Source organism: Bacillus rossius, chromosome 16 (assembly GCF_032445375.1).
Source record: "Bacillus rossius redtenbacheri isolate Brsri chromosome 16, Brsri_v3, whole genome shotgun sequence".
NCBI classification, from domain to species: Eukaryota; Metazoa; Arthropoda; class Insecta; order Phasmatodea; family Bacillidae; genus Bacillus; species Bacillus rossius.
The window spans coordinates 1,317,033-1,343,032 of NC_086343.1; the positions used below are offsets into that span (position 1 = coordinate 1,317,033).

The following is a 26,000-nucleotide window of genomic DNA, read 5'->3' on the forward strand; positions in this document are numbered from 1 at the left end:
CCCGAGTATACAGAGGACTGTGTAGACTTTCCTGGAGGTCATCGAAACCGCAAATTTTTCAGGTCCCTATGCATTAGTGGCAAATCATTACAGAAACACATTTATTAATCACAGTGTCAGAAATAACATTACCAGGTTAAATAAACTTTCTAATAAAAAACATTAAGTTTATCCTTTTTAAAATGTTATTACAACAGAAATGTATCTTCTAGGTCAAAAATGTTATGTATTTTATAACTAAGAAATATTGGCAATGCCTACGTAGGAATGATATGCCCAAGCCCTATTATGAAAACAATGCAGCACATGTCTTTAAATTTAATGTTTGGTTGTTTAATATCAAAATGTTAGTCAAAATTTATTTAAATGTACTTCAAATGTGTTCAGACACATTAATTTTGACAAGCATACTTACCTGATTGGAAAACAAATTGTTTTGGTTAGAATACTCTCTTATAGAATAGAACATAACATATCTGACGAGCACTGTTTTGATTAGTGTTCTGTTTTACTGGAATAAATTAGGGTGTTACTTTGAGAGGCATCTGATGCAATGTTTGTCTCGATAGTCTAGATAACATTTTTGTTTTAATTGCTTTAACCATGTTTTTTGGTTATACCTGAACCGCTTGCCAGTCATTACCCAGTCATTATCCCAGATAAGAGAGTCTACTGTATGTGGACATGAAAGCTACAGCAGTAAATTTAGAAAATAGAGGGGGCGGGGGAATTACCTGCCTTATGTTTTAGGAAAGATACTTTCCAGTTTTTACCCAAAAATTCATTATCCTGCCAAGTTCTACTATATATTTGTAAACTAATTTTATAATATTTACGAAAGACTAAATGAAAATGGTTAAACACAATTATTCTTTTATTTGCTAAAGTACAACGATTTCTCCAGCAATTAAAATTTTTTGTTTATTTTGTAAGAACCTTACATCCTTTAAAAGATAATATGAACCATTTAATATACAGCATCAAAATAAAGGTAATCTGTTTCCAAATTGATAAAAATGAGTTCTCCTATTTCTACTTTATAACTTACTTTCAACTCTAAACTTACGAAAGTTGTTTGGTTTAAAAGCCCAAACAGGCATGGGAAGGAGTGTATGCGATAGGCCTGTAAGTGACTGCACAACTTCAGATATAATGTAAGTATTTTTGTCAAACAAATTACAAAGTAACTGTATGTACAAGGTATTTTAATTTTTTATGTAATTCAAATTACACATATAAATTGTTAGTTGATACAAACATATTTACAGGAAATTGAAATTTAAAAATCTTAAATTCACAAGATTTTTTCTCTCCAGTCTTAGATGTTGTGTGTGACGAGACGACTGCATCACTTGGGACCCAGCATGTCCTGGGGCCGCACCCACTCTGCGAACTGCTGCTCCGTCAGGAACCCCAGCTTGAGGGCTGCCTCCCGGAGCGTGGAGCCCTCCTTGTGGGCCGTCTTGGCGATCTGTGCGGCCTGCAAGCACCGTGCCGTCACCACCGTGCCCTGACACACACTCTGCCAACTGCTGCTCCGTCAGGAACCCCAGCTTGAGGGCTGCCTCCCGGAGCGTGGAGCCCTCCTTGTGGGCCGTCTTGGCGATCTGTGCGGCCTGCAAGCACCGTGCCGTCACCACCGTGCCCTGACACACACTCTGCCAACTGCTGCTCCGTCAGGAACCCCAGCTTGAGGGCTGCCTCCCGGAGCGTGGAGCCCTCCTTGTGGGCCGTCTTGGCGATCTGTGCGGCCTGCAAGCACCGTGCCGTCACCACCGTGCCCTGACACACACTCTGCCAACTGCTGCTCCGTCAGGAACCGCAGCTTGAGGGCTGCCTCCCGGAGCGTGGAGCCCTCCTTGTGGGCCGTCTTGGCGATCTGTGCGGCCTGCAAGCACCGTGCCGTCACCACCGTGCCTGACACACACTCTGCCAACTGCTGCTCCGTCAGGAACCCCAGCTTGAGGGCTGCCTCCCGGAGCGTGGAGCCCTCCTTGTGGGCCGTCTTGGCGATCTGTGCGGCCTGCAAGCACCGTGCCGTCACCACCGTGCCCTGACACACACTCTGCCAACTGCTGCTCCGTCAGGAACCCCAGCTTGAGGGCTGCCTCCCGGAGCGTGGAGCCCTCCTTGTGGGCCGTCTTGGCGACCTGTGCGGCCTGCAAGCACCGTGCCGTCACCACCGTGCCCTCACACACACTCTGCCAACTGCTGCTCCGTCAGGAACCCCAGCTTGAGGGCTGCCTCCCGGAGCGTGGAGCCCTCCTTGTGGGCCGTCTTGGCGACCTGTGCGGCCTGCAAGCACCGTGCCGTCACAACCGTGCCCTGACACACACTCTGCGAACTGCTGCTCCGTCAGGAACCCCAGCTTGAGGGCTGCCTCCCGGAGCGTGGAGCCCTCCTTGTGGGCCGTCTTGGCGATCTGTGCGGCCTGCAAGCACCGTGCCGTCACCACCGTGCCCTGACACACACTCTGCCAACTGCTGCTCCGTCAGGAACCCCAGCTTGAGGGCTGCCTCCCGGAGCGTGGAGCCCTCCTTGTGGGCCGTCTTGGCGATCTGTGCGGCCTGCAAGCACCGTGCCGTCACAACCGTGCCCTGACACACACTCTGCGAACTGCTGCTCCGTCAGGAACCCCAGCTTGAGGGCTGCCTCCCGGAGCGTGGAGCCCTCCTTGTGGGCCGTCTTGGCGACCTGTGCGGCCTGCAAGCACCGTGCCGTCACCACCGTGCCCTCACACACACTCTGCCAACTGCTGCTCCGTCAGGAACCCCAGCTTGAGGGCTGCCTCCCGGAGCGTGGAGCCCTCCTTGTGGGCCGTCTTGGCGACCTGTGCGGCCTGCAAGCACCGTGCCGTCACCACCGTGCCCTGACACACACTCTGCCAACTGCTGCTCCGTCAGGAACCCCAGCTTGAGGGCTGCCTCCCGGAGCGTGGAGCCCTCCTTGTGGGCCGTCTTGGCGATCTGTGCGGCCTGCAAGCACCGTGCCGTCACCACCGTGCCCTGACACACACTCTGCGAACTGCTGCTCCGTCAGGAACCCCAGCTTGAGGGCTGCCTCCCGGAGCGTGGAGCCCTCCTTGTGGGCCGTCTTGGCGATCTGTGCGGCCTGCAAGCACCGTGCCGTCACCACCGTGCCCTGACACACACTCTGCCAACTGCTGCTCCGTCAGGAACCCCAGCTTGAGGGCTGCCTCCCGGAGCGTGGAGCCCTCCTTGTGGGCCGTCTTGGCGACCTGTGCGGCCTGCAAGCACCGTGCCGTCACCACCGTGCCCTGACACACACTCTGCGAACTGCTGCTCCGTCAGGAACCCCAGCTTGAGGGCTGCCTCCCGGAGCGTGGAGCCCTCCTTGTGGGCCGTCTTGGCGATCTGTGCGGCCTGCAAGCACCGTGCCGTCACCACCGTGCCCTGACACACACTCTGCCAACTGCTGCTCCGTCAGGAACCCCAGCTTGAGGGCTGCCTCCCGGAGCGTGGAGCCCTCCTTGTGGGCCGTCTTGGCGACCTGTGCGGCCTGCAAGCACCGTGCCGTCACCACCGTGCCCTCACACACACTCTGCCAACTGCTGCTCCGTCAGGAACCCCAGCTTGAGGGCTGCCTCCCGGAGCGTGGAGCCCTCCTTGTGGGCCGTCTTGGCGATCTGTGCGGCCTGCAAGCACCGTGCCGTCACCACCGTGCCTGACACACACTCTGCCAACTGCTGCTCCGTCAGGAACCCCAGCTTGAGGGCTGCCTCCCGGAGCGTGGAGCCCTCCTTGTGGGCCGTCTTGGCGATCTGTGCGGCCTGCAAGCACCGTGCCGTCACCACCGTGCCTGACACACACTCTGCCAACTGCTGCTGCAGGCATGCCAAGTCAGCTTGGTTTTCAATTCCGTATCTGTTAGTTCGAGATGGCTGGTATGCAAACAGGAGTCTTGCTGTGCCTGTGACCTATCAGCTTTTCATCTTGTAGTGAAAGTAGCCTCGCCGCCCCTGTTCCACGGGCCACATCCTGGATTACTATCTTGCTAGAGAACCTGATACTAAAGCTGGGCGGGAAAAGGTTTTTTTTTCTGGTTTCGGGGGAAATTTGGGCGAAGAAATAAATTTTCCCACCGGAAACGGGGCGAGATAGGGAATTATTTTCCAAGAACAACCCATCCTACTTGAGGTTCAGTCAACCAGTGCAGTCTGTGCGTAATACTGCCGGCAGCACTGAGAGGTTAGTAAACCACTCGTGAGAACCATTCACCTATTCTTAGAGACCGGAAATATTTGCGGATTCCTTTCGAGACATGCTGGAATCCAAACTCGTTTAGCTTAATGATGCGTCATTGATTGGACCGCAATTTACCTGAAGGACTCTGAGCCAATGGCAAACACTCAACAAAAGATGTGTCGAATCATAAGAATCGCAGTAAACAGGTGTCCCGAGTCAGTAGCCAATGACCAGGCGATAGTTGCCCGAGTACATAGAGAATCGTGGAGTCTATCCTAGTGGTCATTGAAACCACAAATTTTTCCAGTCCCTACCTCTTGCAAACATGCTAGTTGAATAACAACTGACGGGCGGGCGGGGAGCGCACCTTGTCGTAGCCGATGTGCGGGTTGAGGGCGGTGACCAGCATGAGGCTCTCGCTCAGCAGCCGGGCGATGCGCTCCTCATTGGCCGAGATGCCGCGCACGCACTGCGTGGTGAAGCAGCGGCAGCTGTCCCCCAGCAGGCGGATGGAGCGCAGCACGTTGGACACCATCTGGGGCTTGAACACGTTCAGCTCGAAGTGGCCGTTGCTGCCCCCGATGGTGACGGCCACGTGGTTGCCCATCACCTGCGCGGCCACCATGGTGAGGGCCTCGCACTGCGTGGGGTTCACCTTGCCTGCGCCGCGCACGCACACCGTCACTCGTCACTCGTGTCCCTCCCGTCCCTCCCGACAAGTGTGACAGGCACTGCTTCAAAACACTGCGACACCTCAGTAACACTCGTACACAGGATCTTTCAAGTCCTACTGCATGATATAGAGTGCACACACGGAAACTGCGTTGTGAATATTTAATATTTGTTAGGTATTTAAATTTTACAAAGTCAAATTAAAATCAGGTTATGAGCTGTCATTAAAATGGTTTTCTGCTATGGGGAACCTTAATATATATTTTTTTTCACAATTACTTTTAAAAATACTTATGGAAATAAATAATGCTCTTGTAGCATAGAACCACAAACGATGTTGCTAGAAGAGCATGTCAAATCCTGAAAAGCGCAGACAAATTCATTTGAGGATCATGCATTTGATAAAGGATTTGACTTTACCGGGATTTAAAAAAAATGAAAGTTTTGCAGTCGAGAATCAACTAGGCCGTCCTGCAGATGGAACGGTTCCGTAAAATAAGCAGCAATAACAGAAATACGACGAACTTCCAAACTTTCTCACTAAAAATCATAATTTAACTTTGCCAAGTCACCAGGCCATGTTGAATGCGTTTGGGCGGCCACCTGTACACTGGTCACTAGCTCGTACGTGGGGACAAGACTATACGGTGGATTGTGATTGCGATAAAACCGAAATAACACTGAAAAGCATTTCAGTACACCTCTTTTAAGCTACAAATACTTGCTCGCCATTTTACTTGTATTGTTCTGAATGCATCTGTTTTAAACTATTTTATTACAAATTTATCCAAAAAATGTAACATGTAAATATTACCACTATTTTGTGGAGTAAGCATTACAAAACAACATTTATAAAAAATAAAAGCAACAGCACTAAAATCTCCTGTTTTAAAAACGAAACTGAACTAAAATGAAAACCATAAAATCTTGCCGCTGCTCGTAAAACAAGCAAGCAATTGGGCCGAACCTTCACGGCTAGGTTTATACTGAGAGCAGTTTGAGGAGGTCTGTGCACGGCAGACAAGTAGTGCTGGTAAGCAAGTATCGAAACGGGGCGGACCGCCGGGGCACCTGGCATGATGCTGCTGCCCGGCTCATTCTCCGGCAGGCTGATCTCCCAGAGGCCGCAGCGTGGGCCCGACGCCAGCAGCCGCACATCGTTGGCTATCTTCATGACGCTGACGGCCAGCACGTTCAGCGCGCCCGAGACCTCCACCAGCGCGTCGTGCGCCGCCAGCGCCTCGAACTTGTTGGGCGCCGTCACGAAGGGCAGGCCTGCCAACACATCCTCTCAGTCCCTCCGCTGCTGGGGCCCACTCGTTCCTTCCAGCGCACTCACAAATTAAGTTACTCCCACTTCACATCTGCAATAAAAAATTAATATTCCGGAGACACGACAATGAGGTTCGTTAAGCCAACTTCAGTTCCACCAGAATTTGCCCTTATCAGCCGTTCATTGTGCTACGTAATAATATTGCTAACTTAAACATGATTCCCACAACACTCTCATTTTCTGAAAAGTACAATATTTTTGAATAAGGTTTCTCTATAAATTTAGGCCTTAACCGAAAAATGCAAGTTTCATATTTCAAAAATTAACATGTCAATATGTGTACAATGAAAAGAATTAACGTGAGGTACGTCCGTGCCGTTTAATTTTTGTATCGCGAAGCGGCGGACCTGTTGCTCATTGTTCGTTCATTCGATGGCAGGACATTATCAATGCCTATGACTGCATTGCAGTATGTCTATGTAGCCGTTTGGCAGGATCTGTTGCACTACAACTCAACGATAAGGTGATAGTTGCAGAACTACAAATGAAATGTATTCTATTAGAATGTTCCATCACTTCTAACCTATACAAGATATAAAATAAAATAATAAATAAAAAAAACTAATTTATTATACTCAATTCTAGCTTGGATATTTACTAAACAAATTTACTTCATGGTATGAGTATTTCAACAGTAAGTAATATTTATTGTTCAATAATCATTCTTAAATTGATCAATAATTATTAATTACCTGAGCAGTTATTTTGAAGTAAGTACCTAATAATTTTGTCAATTTATGCTTATTTAGAAAATTGTCTTATTTCTCGCTTTTTCTCTCTGTACCGTTTTACACCATACAATAAACTTACTTTTTTTACGCAACAAAAATCTAAGTATCAATTTATTTAATGACTTCTACCCGTCACTAGAGGTACCTGTGAGACGGGCAATCTCTGCAGCGCACTTCTCCGCGAACCCCACGCGCGTGTTGAGGCCCGTTCCCACGGCCGTGCCGCCCAGAGCCAGCTGGTAGAGGCGTGGCAGCGTGCCGTGCACACGCTCGATGCCGTACTGCAGCTGCGTCGCGTAGCCGCTGAACTCCTGGCCCAGAGTCAACGGCACGGCATCCATGAGGTGCGTGCGCCCGATCTTGACGATGCTCTCGAACTCCTCGCTCTTCTGCGCCAGCGCCTCCTGCAGCATCTTGAGCCCTGCGCACGGACGTGATCGCGAGCACGTGAGGGTCCGGGGACCGCCGGCTGGAGGCAGGGGCAGACGTGGAGGATGACACAGCCATCAAGATCACACGGGCTGCCTCACTGCTCATTACATAGACCCTCGCTTCGTGACGTGACCACTGCGACCAGAATAGTCTGTTTGCAATTAAATGTAACCCTGTTTGACATCTACTTACTATCCATGGTGCACCTAAGAGTTGCTCTGCAAAGTGAAGATTTACGTTAAATAAACTACGCGTCTGTGCATTGACTGTGTGCTTACACAACAAATAAGGCTACGTGAGAAACGCTCACTTGATTGACCTAGTGCACGATGGTTGCCGTGGCCATCCCGACAGTTGTGGACGGCGGACTGACCTGGCAGAAGAGTGCGCTGTATCTCCACGGCCACTGCGATGTGCATGGCCGTGGGGAAGGTGTCGTTGGAGCTCTGGCTCTTGTTGACGTGGTCGTTGGGGTGCACCGGGTCCTTGGAGCCCAGCTGGCCCCCCAGCAGCTGGATGGCGCGGTTGCTCACCACCTGACACACACCACCACCCTCGCATGCCGTGATCCTGCCGGACACTGGCTCCAGGAGCAGACGTAGTTTGAACGTTACGTGAAATGATACTGCACGAAAGATACAGGAGATCTCACAGTAACATATCGTTGAATGCCAAGACCATTTCTGAACAGATACAAATGGAACAAATACCAATGGGGAGAGGAGTCAGAGCCAATGTGGTCTCCCCACATGTAGTTAAGTAATGAAAAGTAACCTGAGTGAGCTAACCGCAGGCTGTGATCGTCTGGGAGACGCGGAGGGACCTACCTCGTTGGTGTTCATGTTGGTCTGGGTGCCGGAGCCCGTCTGCCAGATGACGAGCGGGAAGTGGTCCTGGTACAGCTTGCCGCTGATCACCTCGTCACACGCCTGGCATATGGCGTCCGCTATCCGCGCGTCAAGCCCGTACTGCTTGTTCACCGTCGCCGCTGCCTTCTTCAGCACGCCCATGGCCGTGATCACGGGAAACTGTGCACCACACGGCACACACTCTGCAGCATGTGCTCAACACTACGGCGACACACGGCACACACGAGTCCGCAGCAAGAAGCCACCGGATTTGCCAGTCATTCTGGTGAATATAGGTTACGCATAGAGAATTGTCCTAATGTAATGGTATAAGGGAATTTATTAATGTCCACTCTAATAATTTAATTATTATTTTGATAATATATCGCAAAATCTTTATTTTCAACAATCTTAAGACTGTTGATAAAAACATAAACCATGACCTAGACTTCATTCTGTTTCAATGATACAGAGTTATTACTGATTTCACTATCATAAGATACAACATGTTTGTAACTTTCAGGTATGTGATGCACTTGACTGCATCTTACATTTATTAAATTTATTTAGTTTATGAGATTAGAAAATGGCCAAGGGGATGTAACTTGCTGTGGGCTTGCTTGGTTTCTGCCAATGTCTGAAACTTCCTTCGAAACAACCACCGCATTTTCTGGTACACCAATCACCTTCGCCCCTGGCCTTCTATCGCTCTAATTGGGTCACTCTCCTTGTAACTCCTACCATTATGTGATGTTTGTGCTGCCAACGAATGCACAGAGTCAGTTCCGCCCAGCACTGAAGGGCTTCAGCCCTTTGACCCGTCTCATTCCGGCATTTTGTTTGGTAATTTTCTAGATTAGTGGCTTCTGAAGGGAACAAATTTTTTTTGACCAACCATTTTAGATAAACTGAATTTTTAAAAAAATTAATATTTAGAATCATAAGGTTGGTTGTAAAATAATAATGCATTCTCTACCGTACATATTCTTGTTTAGTGTCTAAATACGCTACGGTAATCACATGTTATTTATTTTATTTTTGTTGTTTTTGGAGTTATATTTACTGTTACGTAATAGATCATTAAATTGAAAATAACCAACATATCAAAGGTTTTTACCATTCACTGTTGTACCTACAGCCATTTGTAACCTTCTCCTGTTCTGTAACAGAACATAGCCGCTAGGTTGCACAGAGAGCTGTATCGAGGAAGGAGGGATCACGAGTGGAAGATTCAGAGGGAATGGAGACGGACAGAGAGAGGAAGGCAGGTATTCCTTGTGAGGACGGGGCGAGAGTGGAACGAGCTTGAGGGGAGGACACTGGATGTGGGAGGAGGGAAGGACTTACGAAGGAGGCTCCAGAGGGGGGAGGAGTGAAGGTGGTTGGGGGGTAGGAACTCCTTGCCACCGGGCGGATGCCCAATTGCAGGTGTAATATTATTATTAATATTAATACTCTGAACTTACCGGCATTCGCTCCGTGTCAACGCCAATTGGGAAGTTGGAGATGGAGCGGACAGTCTGAGAGCCGTACAATTTGTCTGCTGGAACCTTTACTTCCCCCATGGTATCCTTCTCAATGCGGTAATTGTCACTGGCATCCTTCAGGCAAAGTTCAAAATAACACTGAATATTTACTTGTCCAAGGGGAAAGCCTTTTGAGTTACTTATTCCGTTTACATTGTATTTTACACTATGTACAGTATACCTAGTAGAATTCGTCAATGACAATTTCCAGACAACAAATAACATAAGACATCAACGTTTTTGATTTTATTATGATTTTAAATCAGAGGTACATAAATATTGTACTTGCCATATTTGTCGAGGTAATGGAAAGCAGCCGTAGTTCTTTGATCGTCCAATTTACATGCAATTTCGCTGAGCGGCCACCCAACCGGGCGAAAGGAATAATGGAGAATGACATTTTTCAAGCTTTTTCCTTTTTAACCCGCTAACAAACAAGTTTTAATCCCTGCAATCGGGACGAAAGGAAAAAAAAGAGCCGGACTTTTTATTTACTCTACCACGCAATGCTGCAGCGCATGCTAGGAGACCCGAGTTAAAAATACATTACGTAATGAAGGTCTACAGAAAGTGGGGAGAAAATCTGTCTGGTGAAAATTCATCCCGTAATTGTTTGCACATAAAACTTCCATGTTAAATAAGACGAGAGTTCTTGAAAGAGAGAAATGTTGAGTTTAGCGACGCATTCTGATAAATCGTGATTTCACTGCGTTTGCTTTGCATGAGCTTGGCAACACTGGGAAGTGCGCCAGCTGATGCTGAGTGGAGGCTGCTCCGTGTTTAGTTTTACTGTTTTGAGAAGTTATTTAGCCGTGTTTACTGGAGCGACTGCAGGCGGATACGTCGGCCGCATCAGTACATCCCACACGCCGTGCACTGTCGAGAGAAGAGTTTGAGTTCCAGGCTAGGAGTGAGTACTAGCGTCAAGATGTGTTAGCGCTTGCAGTGCAGTCGGGAAGCTGACCTATTAATGCTGGCGTGTTTTTGAATCAGATTCCTGTGGGGGCGTGTTAAAGAGATTGTTTCACTACGCTGCAGCCTGCAGTGCAAATGCTTGCGGGTAGCTGGGACTCAGCGAGCGAGTGTATTGTGACTGCGAGTAGTGCCCGGATCTAGGCCAGTGCAGCGCTGCTGTGATTTGCGCTGCGTGTATTCAGCCGGCGGCAACATAGTGACGCGAGTGCCAGCTGCGACACCGCTGCATGTGTCAGCACGTGCCACAGAATAGGGCTCAAGTGTGTTGCTTTGTGAAATAATCCTATACCATAGCTATTGACCAAGTTACAGGATTATTAGTAAGAGATGACGTCATAAAAAAATTTCCTCGTGTGACATCACCGAATTTCCCCACCTGTATATGAGATTACAATTTTGACGGAATTTGCTTGTTTAAATATGGTTTACACTGCAGAAAAGCACACAGATAAACCGTGTATCGATATGGTAAACTTCATTACGATTCCTACAGTTTGTAATGAAGTGTTTTCGGTACCCATTTATTCTTATTTAGGAAATTTCATTGCATCTTCCCTATTGCAACAGTTTCGTAAACCCTTAATGCCAGTATTACCAACTCACCCGGGTTGAGTGGGAGGGCGGCATTAGGACCTGACGTGCCCCCTTCCCCCCCCCCCCCCCCCAACTGTTTATAAAGCTTTTATGACGATGCAATTTATGGTTCATTAGATTGGAAAATGTTGAAACTAGTGGGCCATTAGAAAATAAATAAAACAACTTTTTGGAATTAAAAAAAATTGCTTTTAATGGATAACTAAAATAAGCAACACATAGAAAAAAATCATTTGAATATATTTACTGGAATATTTAAAAAAACTAATTGTTCCATATTTTGTATCCAGTTATATTTTAACATAAAACATTGAAATAAAGGAATTGGATAGGTTTGTGATGCAAAGCTATATAATTACAAAAAAATTATTGGATCTTGAAAATATGTGTACCTACAACTTCGAGAGGAACGTTCCCAAGATCAATTGTTCTGTGTAACATATGCAATTGTATTTTTAAGTAAAATGTTGAACTTATGTAATTAATTGAATGTGTATGTGAATTGAAACTAACATATCCAAAATATATTTGATTTTGAAAACATGAATTATAAAACTTTGATATGAACTGGATGCACAATAGGGAACAGAGTCAGTGGGGAGTGTAGAACAGGAGTTGGAGCCATGAAGGGCCGATGGCTCGACCGCCCTGTTGAGACACTGTGAAGTGTGAGGCATGTAGTGAGGGTGTTGCACTGTGTGGGGTGCAGTGATCCGTGTGTCAGCACGCACGCCGGGTGCCTCAGCGACCAGACCCACAGAGGAGTCCACTTCAACTGCGAGGCGGGGCACACACCGACAAGATGGTGCGCGGGAAGCCAGGCAACCCCAGTATTGTGTTACGTCCGGAGGTCGTGATGTTATCAATACGGCCAGAGGGCAGAGATTCGTGAAACGCCAGGCTCGGTGATAAGATAAAGCCTTTTTTTCCGCTGCGGGGGAAGGCGGACGTTGATCCTGCCACGCGTTCTCTCACTGGAGATATTTTATACTTGCGTGGTGGGTTGGCAAGCATGCTGAGCAGAAACAAGCGGACGAGAAGCCAGAGTACGCGAGACTGGGTCAGACAGTTGAAGCTTGTAGATAAGTAGTCTTATCTTAGAATGAGCCCACGAGGTTATCTTCAGAGGAAAGAGTATTGACAGAGACACTATGCAGATTTAGAGCTTCAAATTTTTGTTTATTTCAGTATCACATTTAGTCTGCAATTCTCGCATAGATTATTGGATGTCAGGTTTGTTACAGTTATAAACATAGACAACATGATTTTACTTGCTTTAATTAAAATTTATATTGACTTTTACTTTCCGATGTGAGGTTATTGCTGGCAACATGTGCAGCTAACACAACACAGGTGAATTGGAGGAGGAACAATCCAGCATTTGCCTGGCGTGTCTCGGGAAAGCATGTGACCATGTGACCGGGATGTGCGGTCTCGCTGGGTTCTGGCTCCGGGACTGTCGTTCCTACAAACACTCCTCGGGGTGACACACGCAGTAGCATGCAGGTTTTATATTATTGGACCATAAAATCTGTTTTAAATATAAATCTTTTTCTTCTATTTTTTTTACGTGATAACGTCTTATAAATCGATGAAAGCCGGCTACACGCACGAAAAAGCATGACTCATTGTCACGTTCCACCTGAGCCAGCATGCAATAACCGGCCAACCACTTTGCGAGAAAATCTTCTATAATATCAAACAGGTTAAGGCAGGCTTTTTAAAAGCAGCAATTAAAAAAAAATTATTTATTTGTCCAATTTCATCATTTTAAATTAACAATTTATTGACATTGATTTGATTTCAGTTTATTTCCATACCAACTAATTGTTCGTGATTAAATTTTAACAAATCATTTAGTTTAAATTTGCAAAAACTGTAAATAATATTTGAAAATTAAAAAGTATGCAATTTTTAATCAATGTTTTCTTATGAAGTTATCACGTAAAATTATCATCCGTAAACTGACTTTACAGGCATACCTTTTTTTTTTTTTTCTTTCTTTTCTTTCCAAATTTGGAATTGATAAGCATGTCTGGTTAGGACAATGTAGCCATACGTAGTTGAAGTGAATTTTGGAGTCTTTAAGTGCTGCACACTTAGTTTACAAGTGTTGTAGAGAAAAGCAGCTTTTTATTAGGCTTTTTTAAGATGCAACTGAATTAGCCGTTGCATTTCATATGACAACAAGCTTACACTATTTTTCTGTGGAGTTTGTGTATGTTTGGAATGTTAAGTCAACTGGATAGCAATAGGATAGCAAAAAAAATTGTAGCTGTAAAAGTCTTATATAGTAAAAGGTTGTTTAATATTTAATAGCTTGCAAGGCTGGCAATCAAGTAGTGAGAATCGTTAAACATGAAAACAACACATATTCAAAGACTTAGCGTTTAACATCATTGTAACCAAATATTGTTTTGTTATGCAGATTGACAAGGTTGACTTCAAATATTAACATGACAGAGATTGCACACACCAACTCCCTTACTTCATACCTCTATGGTTTATATTAGTCCAGAGACAAAATTCTCCACAAAAAGAATGTGTAAACGTTCTTGGTTGCCTTCATAATTGTATTGGCTATTTTTAGATTGTCTCTGATTATTAGATGCATCTAATTATAACCATTTTGATGATTGTAATTCTATAGACAGTTCCTAAAAAAAAACCTCAAAGATATATTTTTGATACATTAAATGAATTTGCTTGATTTTCTACAAAGGAACATTTTTCAAATCAGGCTGGATGTAAGAAACTCATTAGTGGTAAGACCGTGGAAATGGTAGGTTAAATTCATTAATGAAAAAAAATGGAGAGTGCTTAAAATTACAATAAAGAAAACCTTCCGTGAAATCAAGTTAAAATGGAATACATTTTAGAAAAATAATCAAAATTAAAAAAAGAACGAAGCGTCTAACAAGCAATAAAATGTTGCAGGTAGGTCGATGTAATCTATTTATGCTCTAGGACATTGCGATAACCATGCATGATATAATTGATTTCCACTTTAAATCACTCTCATTTTCAAATTCCTTTTCCTTCTGATGTATAATTGTGTAGAAAGTTTAAATTGTACCATTTTTCAGATTGTGTGTCAATATTTACTTTTCCTTGTGACATTCCGCAGTCTGCCTTACCTGCCTGAAGTCTGAGCATGCAAAATGTTTCCTAGCGTATTTGCACTATCTTTCACAGGCTCTCGGTATGCTCATTCATAAGAGAGATACCAACTAGCCTTATTCGTACACAATCTCTCTACCCAGTTAGTGCCTTTTGTCATGTGTCACTCCCTCAGATACTGCAGACTTCACATTCAACAACCTTGCTAATCTCTCGCTTAAGTAAATTAAATAAATTGCACTGGGACGTACGTGGTCACGCCCGAGCCAATTTGTTTGTTTATTGCCCGGTGATAACTCTGCTTTCAATCCCAGCTTTGGGAAAAATGCACAGCATTGTAAAGATTTTTACCAGCAGTTCTGTATAATAACTATCAATTTTCACAATATCTTCGGTGACTACTGAAATTTCACTCAAAACAAAATGTTCTGGAAATTGTTCAAAACATTTTTTAATGAGTGTTGTCAGTTATAAAATTACTGTTAGCTGTTGATATAGTAGAATTGCAATATCTATGTCACTACCTTCAGAAACTCTCAATTGAAATGGATTTACGTTTATTTTATATCACAGTTTAAATGTGGCTTGTAGGACATTATTACATACTTCTCTAATGATTAGCAGTTTTGTAGCAGTTTAGTAAACATCAGCCAACAAATAACTGGTGTGAGATTAAGTACTGTAGTATATATTTTTTATTTAGAGTCTGTATGAATGTTTATTGGGCTTTCTTTTTGAGACAAGTGTGTGTGAGCTTGATTAACAATTGTAATATTTTTTTTCTGTTGTCAGCGAGATAAGATTCTTTGTGTGCTCTAGGATTGACACTCGCACTTCGCTTGGCTGTGGGTTTGTGATCGTGATGATTGCTTGTTGTGTCTGGAATATTTGGGCGAAACTAAAGGTGTAATGTCACATTGGTAGGTGAGGTGGACTCAGCACAGATTGTGTTGGAGTGTTTGTGTGGGTGGACTCGGAGGTAGGTCGCTAAGCTATTGGTCGGCACATGGTGGAAAGTGAACAGTATCATTGGCACACAAGCCAAGTATAAGAATGCCGTGGGACTCGTGACTTCCGCAGACACAGACGAATGCCTGACTGTTCACGGGATCTGATGGTCCAAGGTTAGTGATTTTTCACTTATTTTCGGAAGGAAAATCTGCAGATGAAATAAAATTTTTGTCAGTGTGTAGGTGTGCCTCCCTTGCCCACACACTATATTTCAACAAAACTTCATATCTAAGTTTTTTTCAGATTCTAAATTTTAATCTTGTATATTTGGTAAAAACTTATTTGCAAACATTATTACTTTACTTATGCCCTAGATGACAAATAATATTGATTGTGAATTTAAATCATTGGTTCCTGTTAATTTAATTATGATAAGTATGGTATTCTAATTGAAATGTTTGAATTAAAATTTATATTTAATGATTTCTAAATTTGTTGTAAATAAAAATAAGTAATAGCATTTTACTGAAGCTCAAATTACATAAATATTAATAACGCTAAAACTATCAATATCATTGGATTCCAGTCCCGTTCGCGTTTAGTCCACGTTGCTGGTACGCCGAACAGCAACATTACATTATGAAGGAGTTGGAGCCTGTTCTTTACACACAGCTTCCTTCACTGACTCGTTCACCGGATCTGTCGCCTGTCGGACACACGTATGGTCGGTGGTCGAGTGGTAACTGGCCTGCCCCAACACCCCTGCGGCTACAGCGAATGGTCGTGGGCGGAGAACCCCATGTGGACATCTAATGTCTGTTCCTCTAATGCCTGGCCATGCAGCCGCAGATGAAACCCATTCATGATGGACCCAAGCAGTCTGAGCTGCAAAAGTAATAATGTGACTTGTGTGTGGCGAGTATTTTGTCCAATAAACGTTTACGGTCTTGCAGTTGGAAAGGTCAGCGGTGCTGTGAGTTATCTGACGTGAACTGCAATGTGTCACTAGTTAGCGAGGGCGTCCAGAGCTGGGCATGTGTCGAGCTACCGGAGAGCGGGGCGGGCAGGGGCTGGTGTTGCAGGCGCGGAGATGCGGAGAGAGCTGGCGAGGCAGCGTGGCTCACTGACCAGCGACGAGCGTCCCCGGCGGCACTGAGGGCTGTCCCATGCTACACCGAGCCCTCCGCGCCCCCTGCCCAGACATGGAGTGCTTCAAGTGAGTGGTCGGTGGGAGCGGGAATACCGCATTAGACAACTCTGAATGAGGGAATATACTTGACCATTTCATTGTATAAAGTGGTGGTGACAACTGTTTCTTGTACAGTTCCTTGGTTACCTCTTTGAGCACGGGTTGGTTATTGTTGACCCTGGTTGTGTCGGCGTGTGGGGTGCTGGAGACGGGGGCGGGACCCGATGCTTGCAGCGGCCGTGCGGACAGGATGGTGTTCCTGTGCAAGTGTGCGCTGCGCGTCGCCCTCATCATCCTGAACAACGTGTACTGCATCCCCACGTACGTGGTGTGGATGGTGATGATCCTGCCCCTGAAGAGGTACCACCCGGAGCTGTACTGGAGGATCGAGGGCCACTTCTTCCACTGGCTGCTGGCGATGGTCAGCATGTGGAGCTGGTCGGCCGGCTATGACGTGGTGGAGGTGGGGGACGACATCCGGTCGTGCCTGGAGCAGCGCACGCTGGTGATCGCCAACCACCAGTCCACGGCGGACGTGCCCCTGCTCATGGCGACCTTCAACACCAAGCGCAGCGTGCTGCCCAACATCATGTGGATCATGGACCGCCTCTTCAAGTACACCAACTTCGGCATCGTGTCGGTTCTGCACCGGGACTTCTTCATCGTCTCCGTGAGTGGCGCCCCCTCCTGCCTCCTGGCCTGGCTCCGCCCCGTACAGCCCCTCGCTCCGCCCCGTACAGCCCCTGGCTCCGCCCCGTACAGCCCCTGGCTCCATAGGTGCGCGACGTGAGTCGAAGGTCACGCCCAGCCAACCAATTGATGATGACTATCTCCTGTTGCACGGTGTCAAATTAGTTGTACAAAGCATTCATTGGTAGCCTTATAAAGATATATGGTATAACATTTATCATTGGGAGTTATTCTATGCATTTATATTACGTGAAGAATATTTCCTTACACATTTTGGAATACATTAAGTAAATTAGCCTTGCTATTTATGGAGATCAGCTTCTTAGCTAGAACGAGCTAATTGGATAATTTCTCTGACCGACTGCCTGCTCTATATCTGCTTGAGTGTGACCTGATGCACCAACTCGTGGTTAGACATTTTAAATTAATTAACTCTTAGGTTCTAAAGCGTAGATGGGGCTAGGGTTTGCAATGACAGACTGGATAATTTCGCTAAGTGCCGACAGCCTTTTACTGGCAACAGGCGAACTGATGCTCGGTCTCATCTGGAGTGAGATCTGACATGCCAGCTCGCGATTTATTAACGTAATTAAACTAATACGACTATTTAATACTCGCTGAAATCATTCTTCCTTTCTAGCTATAAGCACACGCGCTGACTGGCAGCTTGGAGGGCGACGAGTTCTGTCACAGACCACCAGGGGGGCATGCGTCACTGGTACACTTCCAGCGACAATGCGGGCTAAAAGGCCTAAGCTCCCGACCTCAGTATGGTCCTAACTTGCTGCCCCGACCACTCTTCCTCCTTGTCCTGCACTGAGCCTGCCTGCTGAGTGCCTCGGGTTACTTACCTACTGGTCATAGTCTAGATCCGAGATAGGGCAGGTAGTCATGGCCAATCCCAGAACAAAGCCCACGATGCATGCTACCCTTCCTGTATGGCATGATTGGGCGTAAAGGCTTTGGCACCTAGTCTTACCTAACCCAGACCCCTCCCAAATAAATACACTTTAAGTTAGGTTAGGGGAAAAAAATAATAAAGTAACTTTTTTTGAGTTTGCGTTGACATTTGGGTTCCTACTTATTACATTCTCTCCAAAGCAACATCATAGAGGCGGAATTTTTGACGGAAAGTGGTGCAGGCGTGCAAGTTTTTATACCCCGAATCCTACTTATTCCTATCAATTTCCCATTTCGCTTTAAATGCGTGCGGTTACCGGTGAGCTTATGTTGTGCCATGACCGCAAATAAAGCACAAGGCCAGACGCTGTGTTTTCCAAGCGTGGACCTTGGTGTCATTTGCTTTTCGCACGGCTGGCTCTATGTGGCTCTCTCCCGTGTTGGTGAAGCAAACAAGCTATTTCTTCATGTCCCCAATCATACTACTTCAATTTTTTAATGCCAAGAAGCTTTATAAGTCAAAAATAAATTTCCTGCGTATGAAGTCAGGGGCACAGCTAGTAAGTATAGACTCAGAATTCCATTAATTATGTGCTCTGGTCAAACAGATCAAAAAATTTAAAGCTAAGATAATATAAAAATCTTTGATGACAAAAGCAAATTATTTAATCAGATAATGCTCTCAATGAAATACAACCAGGAAATGTATTTTCAAAATTACTATTCCAAATTCCCTAATATAATGTGTCTGAAACTGGTGTGCTCTATGGCATACATTTGGCAGCAGAGCACACCGAAACAAGGACAGCGCTAATAGCAGATATTGTACATTGGAGAGAGAGAGAGAGTAAATGCAATCCAAGCATGAGACACGCTAAAGCAACCGTGCAGACAATAGTTCCACCCGCCACAGAGGCGTGCTGTTCTCACTGGTGTTGTGTCATGTTGTGTCGTGGGGCCGGGCAAACATGACTGGGTTTTTATTGACGGAAGGAAGAGGGGGTTTCTTTAATAAAGCTTGAGGGGATTGACACCCGTAGAAAACATGTTTGTGGAATATACTATTTTTATTAATAATACATCGTCAAACATAAACCATATTGGCTCCAGTTTATTTGTTATTGACGTGACGTCTAATAAATCAATGAACGCCGGCTGCACGCACGAAAAAGGATGACTCATTGTCCCGTTACGCTTTGTCCCTTTACACTCATTGTACGCTTGGGCCGCATCTATCTCTCTTCCACTCTATTGGAACAACCATCGATTTGACTTTTTCGAGGCACATTAAACTTGAAACACTCCCAATCGTTTCCTACTTTTCCTATCATTGTCCTATCCTTAACAGAATAACACAGATTGGAAGAAGTTAAATAGCAAACATGTATAAAAGTTATAGTTAAAATAATCTCTTCGTTAAAGTAATAAACATATTTGAATTAATGAGTGCAAATAAAAGTAAATTTATCAATTTCAATTTCAATTGTAGATTTCATTTCACTCCTTCTTTGCATCCATACAAAATACGCGTAGTGATAATTCAATAAAAATGATTCAATTTTATTCATAAAAGTATGCAATCATTTCATCGATGTTTTGTTATGACGTTGTCACGTTAAACTGTCGTCCGTAAACTGACTTTACAGACAACCAATTTTTTTTAAAACGAGGTGGAGGGGCTAGTGAACGGTGTGTGTACCTGTGCGCAGGGCAAGGAGAAGCGCGCAGAGTCGCTGCAGGAGCTGGTGAGGCACATCCGCGACTCGTACGTGCCGCTGTGTCGCCGCTGGATGGTGCTGTTCCCGGAGGGAGGCTTCCTGCGCAAGCGTCGTCTCACCAGCCAGAAGTGAGCTGCTCACCACTCTGACGTGCACAGATCGAGAGATCAACACTTTATACCATCACCCAATAAAAAGATTTGACAGTAATTAACCTAAAACTAAGCTGGAAAAGAATTGTATAACTATGTACTATCTATCCTGTAATCATGGGGAAGTATAATGCTGTGTTTTGTCCCTCTAGGCATGTGATAGGTCATGATCAGGGCCGGCGCGTCCATATAGGCGAACTAGGCTGGGGGCGGCGCAGCACGACACACAACAGCTGATATAATATGTTTAACGTTTATTGAAACTAGATGGAAATGGATTTTTGTAACTGTTTGGAATGTTTATATTGATATAAGTAATTATTTAAAGTCCACGGTGACCTGTTTATGATTTGTAATAAGTAAAAAAAAAAAAAAAACACAAGCCTGCTTACATTTAATTGTTGACAAAATCTTAGGCTTATGTGATGTATTTTGAGGCAAGGAAATTTTTTTTGGGATGTCCGTCCGGGAGGGAGGGGGGGGGGCTGCATTAATGTTTTTCGCCTAGGGCGCCAATTTACCTTGCACCGGCCCTGGTCATGATTCATGACAGTCGAAAGGGCAGTTAGTGTGACGATGATGAAATCTCTCGTCAGTCTGCCAGAGCCTTGTTTGCCGGAGCGCATGTCCGTGAGGTACCAGGGAACAGGCTGGCCACGGTCTCTTCAGAGCCATGTCCTTGACATATCAGTCGCACCTTGCTGCATCAGGACGTTCGCTACAGAGACAGACTTGTGTCGACTGAAGAAGAGATGACTGCAGCGAGAAGGATTATAAGTATTTGCCTCAGAAAACTGTAAATAAAATTGACCTAAAGCAGTGTTAAAACATGGCAAAAGTGGTCCAAAAAAACATAAAAGCTATATAAAAAATTTGTTAGTTTTAAAATTCAGTATCAAATGTTCATTTTAGTCTTGCATTCCCTCAAAATTGTGATTCTAAACCTGTAAATTGAAACTTAACAACATTGGTTATTCTGAAAATACTTTTTAAAAAAATATATATTTCTTTTCGCCTTTTTTCCCAGTCATTCTCTTAGAGTTTTTTTTTGTTAAATATTTAAAGTAGAGAACAGTTTCAATGAGTGGTTAGGTTGCTACATAAAAAAATAGCACTATAAAATAGTAAGTTGTCTAGGTTAAGTTGCCTAGGAACATTTTAAACTTCTATGCTATCATAAAGCTTTTTGAATGTAGCTAACCCGACCCAACCGATCATTAAAAGTTGTGCTTTTCTCTCTTTTCTTTAGTTTTGCATTTTAACCAAACTTGAGCCACAGCAACGTGTGGCTGGCGTACCGAGTTTTTAAAGTGTAACAGTATTTATACTATTATTAATGAAAATATACCTAATTGCATATATTTTTTTTCCCTCCCATTTGATTATAGTTTATTGAGTTGAAGTAGTGAAGGGTGTGAAGTGGCAGAACTGAGGCGTGCGCCGGGAGGGGAGCGTGAGCACAGAGTGCGTGTGTGCGTGTGTGCAGGTTCGCCCTGAAGAACAACCTGCCCGTGCTGCAGCACGTGTCTCTGCCGCGCGTGGGCGCGCTCCAGACCATCCTGGACGAGCTGGGGACTCCCCAGGCACGCAACAACAACGTGGGCGGTGAGTTCCCCCCGCCTGCCGTGTCTGCCACGTCGTGGGCGTGCAAGGGAAACCCACCAAGTCCACGAGATGTTCATATGACAAAGTCCAGTTTAATGTGTTTCATGACAAGTATATTATTATGTTAGATCAAACATGTTTCAGTACCGTACATATTTTACAATATTTTACAAACCCGTGTGAGTATACAAATCAATTTTTTCTCATAATTTCATTATATGGACTTAAAAGGGTTTTCCTTGTACGCCCACGATGTGTGGCTCAGATAAATAATAAAATAAAAACTTATAACTAGCCGTAGAGCTTCTCGGCATTTAGAATCATTTTAGTAGGTTTATCCTTGTACAAGAACTGAAAAATCAGGATACTGATGAAAAATAATATGACCCTAAAAAAACAATAGAACACATAACATTTATTAAAAAAAAAAAAAAAAATAGTGATACAAATTAGGTGCGCACGTGGTTCCAGCTATAACCATGAGATGTGAAACCATGTGAAATCAATTCACATTATTTAAAAAAAAAAAAAAATAAAGGCCACTCATGCTTGCAATGTAAAGTGCTACATGTCTGGATGTATCTCTATGTGTCTCTGTTCATAATTTAAAATTTCAGACTTTCTAGAATAGCTTCAATCCACCATTAACATGATAAAAAAAAAAGTAAAAGCTTCAGACAAAATGGACAAGCTCATAGTGAAATGCTAGGTGATTGGCTGATTGCTGACAGGCCATATTTGTAGGCTGTGCGAATATTAGTTTTTTTTTTTTTTTAGTTTAAATTGTATATGAATTTGAATATCAAATTCGAATAGTAATAATGAGAATTAGAATCCCACAAAATTTTTTTTTTCATGTCATGTAAAAACTTCTGGAAAATTAGACAAATAATACCAGTGTGAAATGTAGGTATAGTTAAGCCAGCTACAGAGTTATGGGGAAAATGTTTGTTAAAATATTTGAATTATGAAATAAATACAGTAGAATCCCGCTGATGTGACCCCTCACGGTTTATAAACGGAATGGTCGCAATAGAGAATTCGGGCCAATTTTTACCTCCCCCTCCCCCTCCCAATCCAAAAAAAAATCCAAATACATAAAAAATCGCCTTTGTTCGCATAGATTTCATATTCAAATAGACTATGGTGTAAAAAAGACAACTTTTTAAATTCATATTACACCTCGGACTCGCATACCCCGAACAATAGGTTCCGATAAATACTCACGCTAAGTGAATTCACGTCACCCGAGTTCGGATATGCTAGCCGGCTGGTTGTTATTTTCGTTCATAACGTGGCGAAGGAACTTGTGTGGATCAGGTAGAAAACATTCGGCTATAAACGAAAGATATAAGAACAATGCTATCCTGAAATGCTGTGACATGTTTTTGGAGTAGATAATCACAGCGACAGACTGACAGGATGCACTCCCGCCCTTGCCGTCAGCGATGTTTATTTTGACATATCAAGCAATTATCTTTTCCACATCCCTTCGCAACGTAAAAAGAAAAGAAAGAAAAACACGTTGGAATGCAGATGGAAAATTAAGTATTTATTAACGGCGAAGGACAGTCGTATTAAGCCCATAAAAATATTTATTTTACCAAGAATGGACTTTACAACCTGGCTTTTGCCGCCCGCGGTGTGGGAGGGGAGGAGGATGCTGACAGTTTCTCACACGGAAGGTTGAAATAAGGGAGGGAGGTAAGCGTCACTTCACGTATGACGTCAAGCCGCCGCTACCGCCAGCCTGGCCGGACGAGTTTCTTATGCTCTCGCAGAAGCTACCACAGTGGCTTTTCGTGCCGGCGGGTAAGATAACATGACAGCTGAGACGGCTTTTCGTGCGATAGTGAAGCGCCGAGCTCGCCGAGCTCGGCTAGACACTGCCGCGTGGATAGTCTAGAGGGGTGGTATCTATTTTTAGCCGTCTTTTTGTATGCCTGCCTGCTTACAGTACAGCTCTCGCCAAGATAAACGTGAATACATAGCGCCCAACAAAGTGTAACAGACTTGTTTTTCAGCTGATTTTACTCAAATTTTCGACTTTCTCTGCTCAAATTTTTCACGGTTTCTCAAAAAAACGGTCGTATAAACGGAATGGACGCATCAGGGGGGTCGCATCGGCGGGATTCTACTGTAATAGTTTTTTTAACTTTGCAGCTAACCTAACTTGTGTCAGAACAACAAATGTAAGGGAGGTACCAATTGAGTTAAAATTTTAGAAATAACTCCAAAAAAAGTAAAAATGTTAACATGGCATGTGAGACCCAGCCTCATGGTATTTTTTATTTTCTGTTAACCTTCTTCATGAAACCTTTCAAAGATGTCAGTGCATCATTTTTTTTTTTAAGTCTCCGATTTTAAATAATTATTTTCAGGAAAACTAACTTTAAAATGTTTATTCAGTGATAAATGGTGTACCTACTGGCCTCATTTGGTTGTGTATTTGACTCGTACATTGATTCGATAAATTATTCGTAAGAAAATTTGATGTTAAATTATTTTGCATTGCCTCGGTTGCGTTATTGGCCGACACTTCCGTGGCATCTGCGACAGCAGTTTTGTGATCACGGGGCACGTTTACAGCTCCACAAAAATCAATGAACATTTTGGTGCCGGCTAAGTGTAAATGTGATTTTGCCTTAACTGTGTAGCATCCTAATCTCTTAACGCCAGACTGTAAGACACAGCGTCCTGGTGTGCAGTGTCGTGTGGGTGAGGAGGGGGTGTGCTGCGCAGGCCTGGACGTGCACGCTCACGAGCTGAGCTGGGTGCTGGACATCACCATCGCGTACCCCGAGGGCAAGCCCTTGGACCTGGGCCACATCGTGACCGGCTCGCGCAAGCCCTGCAAGACCTTCCTGTTCTACAGGCTGTACCCCTGTGCCACCGTGAGTACGTTGCGCAGCTCCGGGAGCCGTGTCGGCGCACCGCACAACCCCGTGTGCTCACTGCACGGACCGTGCTGCTTGCAGGTGCCCCGCGAGCACGAGGCCATGACCAAGTGGCTGTACGACCGCTTCGTGGAGAAGGAGCGCTTCCTCGACTTGTTCTACCGCACGGGTCAGCTGCCCGTCGACAAGTTCTGCACGGCGCCCGTGCCGCCCCAGGAGGTGTCCCAGGACGCGCTGCGCTTCGCCATCCTGCACCTTTTCTTCATCACCTCCACCTACCTGCACTACCAGATGCTCTGCTACGCCGCCTCCTACCTCTGGCCCGTGCTGTGAGCCCCGCTCGCCGTCGCTCCGCTCTAGCTTTCACCTCTCGGCTAGTCATCGCATTTATCGACTGCACGTCTTGTTACTGATTTCACGTTTTTTTGTACGATTGGTGTTTTGTGCGAGTTGCAACGTTTCTGTGCGAGTCACTCGAGGTTACGTGGATCTTGCCGCTGACGTGATGTAGAAGTAGTCACAGTAGACGACAGGGAGCGCTCTGGTGCAATACGCAGAGACGCGGTGCCATTGTGTTCTTGCCGACAGCTTCTGTTCGGCGAAGTGTTGCGTACGCTGTTGGTGGCAGAGGTGTCCGTCAGTCTTATTATCGGTGTGATCGGTGCGTTGTGATGGAACTGTTTTTTAAAACATTTTCCTGTTTAGCTTCTTACCTGCTGCATTATTATGTGAAGGCAGAATAGTTTTAAGTATGACAAAGTCTTTAATTATGTTCGACGAAGATGTGGTCAGGTGTACCACTTTCAAAGACATTGCCATATTGTGTGTCACAAAAATGTTTTTAAGTTCTATGAGCATCGTTAATGTGTGGAGTGTGCAGTGTGGATTATTTTAATGACATGAAGGTATGTGTTACATGAAATTTGATTAGGGAAAGAGCTGCAATTTTTGTTGAGACAGCAGAGTAAAGAATGGAGTGCAAGACGGGTTGGAGTGTTCCAGAGTGGCGAGTATCGGTTGTACTTCCAACTGCGCATGGTGGAGCAACTGGTAATGTGTGAGCAGCCAGACTCGTCCTCCTTCATGACACTACAGGAGAAGGTTAGCAGTGAGCGACGCACACATGTGCAATGACATACCAACCTGCGTTGCTTCAAGAAGCTCACAGGGTTTCAAAGGCCTTTCTTCTGTTGAGCTGCGAAACTGTTGCTGAGGAGCCACTTCGGAGCTGTGGAGGCTGCATGGGCCGTCGGAAGGATGCTAGCGGCGTGAATAATTATTTAATGTTTATTGTAGTGCGTAGGTAGTTGAGTGCCTCATGGTGGTAGCTGTTGACCTGCTCTAGCGACGCCACAGCTCTGTGGTGCGTGCTGTCGTGTCCAGCGTGAAGCACTGGGGTCGCCTTCCTTTCTTGAATCAACTGTCCTGTGTGTACTACACTCTAATAAACTGTTAGACATCA

General features: G+C 44.9%; 2 protein-coding genes across 8 annotated transcripts; one reads left to right on the top strand and one right to left on the bottom strand.

Moving 5' to 3' along the window:
- Positions 1–1,188: 1,188 nt before the first annotated feature.
- Positions 1,189–10,441, bottom strand: LOC134540056 (fumarate hydratase, mitochondrial-like). 2 transcript variants are annotated; one of them, XM_063382510.1, is made up of 8 exons: positions 10,037–10,441; positions 9,688–9,822; positions 8,201–8,401; positions 7,747–7,909; positions 7,087–7,362; positions 5,949–6,152; positions 4,573–4,865; positions 1,189–1,480 (listed from the first exon to the last, which is right to left on the bottom strand). In XM_063382510.1, the coding sequence occupies exons 1-8, from the start codon at positions 10,145–10,147 to the stop codon at positions 1,349–1,351; spliced, it is 1,515 nt and encodes a 504-aa protein (XP_063238580.1). In that variant the 5' UTR covers positions 10,148–10,441; the 3' UTR covers positions 1,189–1,348. The 2 variants fall into 2 exon arrangements, with proteins under 2 accessions (XP_063238580.1, XP_063238579.1); XM_063382509.1 differs by lacking the exon at positions 1,189–1,480 and adding an exon at positions 3,536–3,790.
- LOC134540057 (acyl-CoA:lysophosphatidylglycerol acyltransferase 1-like) lies at positions 10,275–26,000 on the top strand. Of its 6 annotated transcripts, none has more exons than XM_063382514.1 (7): positions 10,275–10,657; positions 16,470–16,603; positions 16,811–17,246; positions 19,876–20,012; positions 21,523–21,641; positions 24,384–24,535; positions 24,620–26,000. In XM_063382514.1, exons 2-7 carry the CDS (start codon positions 16,554–16,556, stop codon positions 24,869–24,871), a joined length of 1,146 nt encoding a protein of 381 aa, XP_063238584.1. In that variant the 5' UTR covers positions 10,275–10,657; positions 16,470–16,553; the 3' UTR covers positions 24,872–26,000. The 6 variants fall into 6 exon arrangements, with proteins under 6 accessions (XP_063238584.1, XP_063238583.1, XP_063238585.1 ...); XM_063382513.1 differs by having other exon boundaries at positions 10,469–10,657; positions 16,455–16,603; XM_063382515.1 differs by having other exon boundaries at positions 10,488–10,982.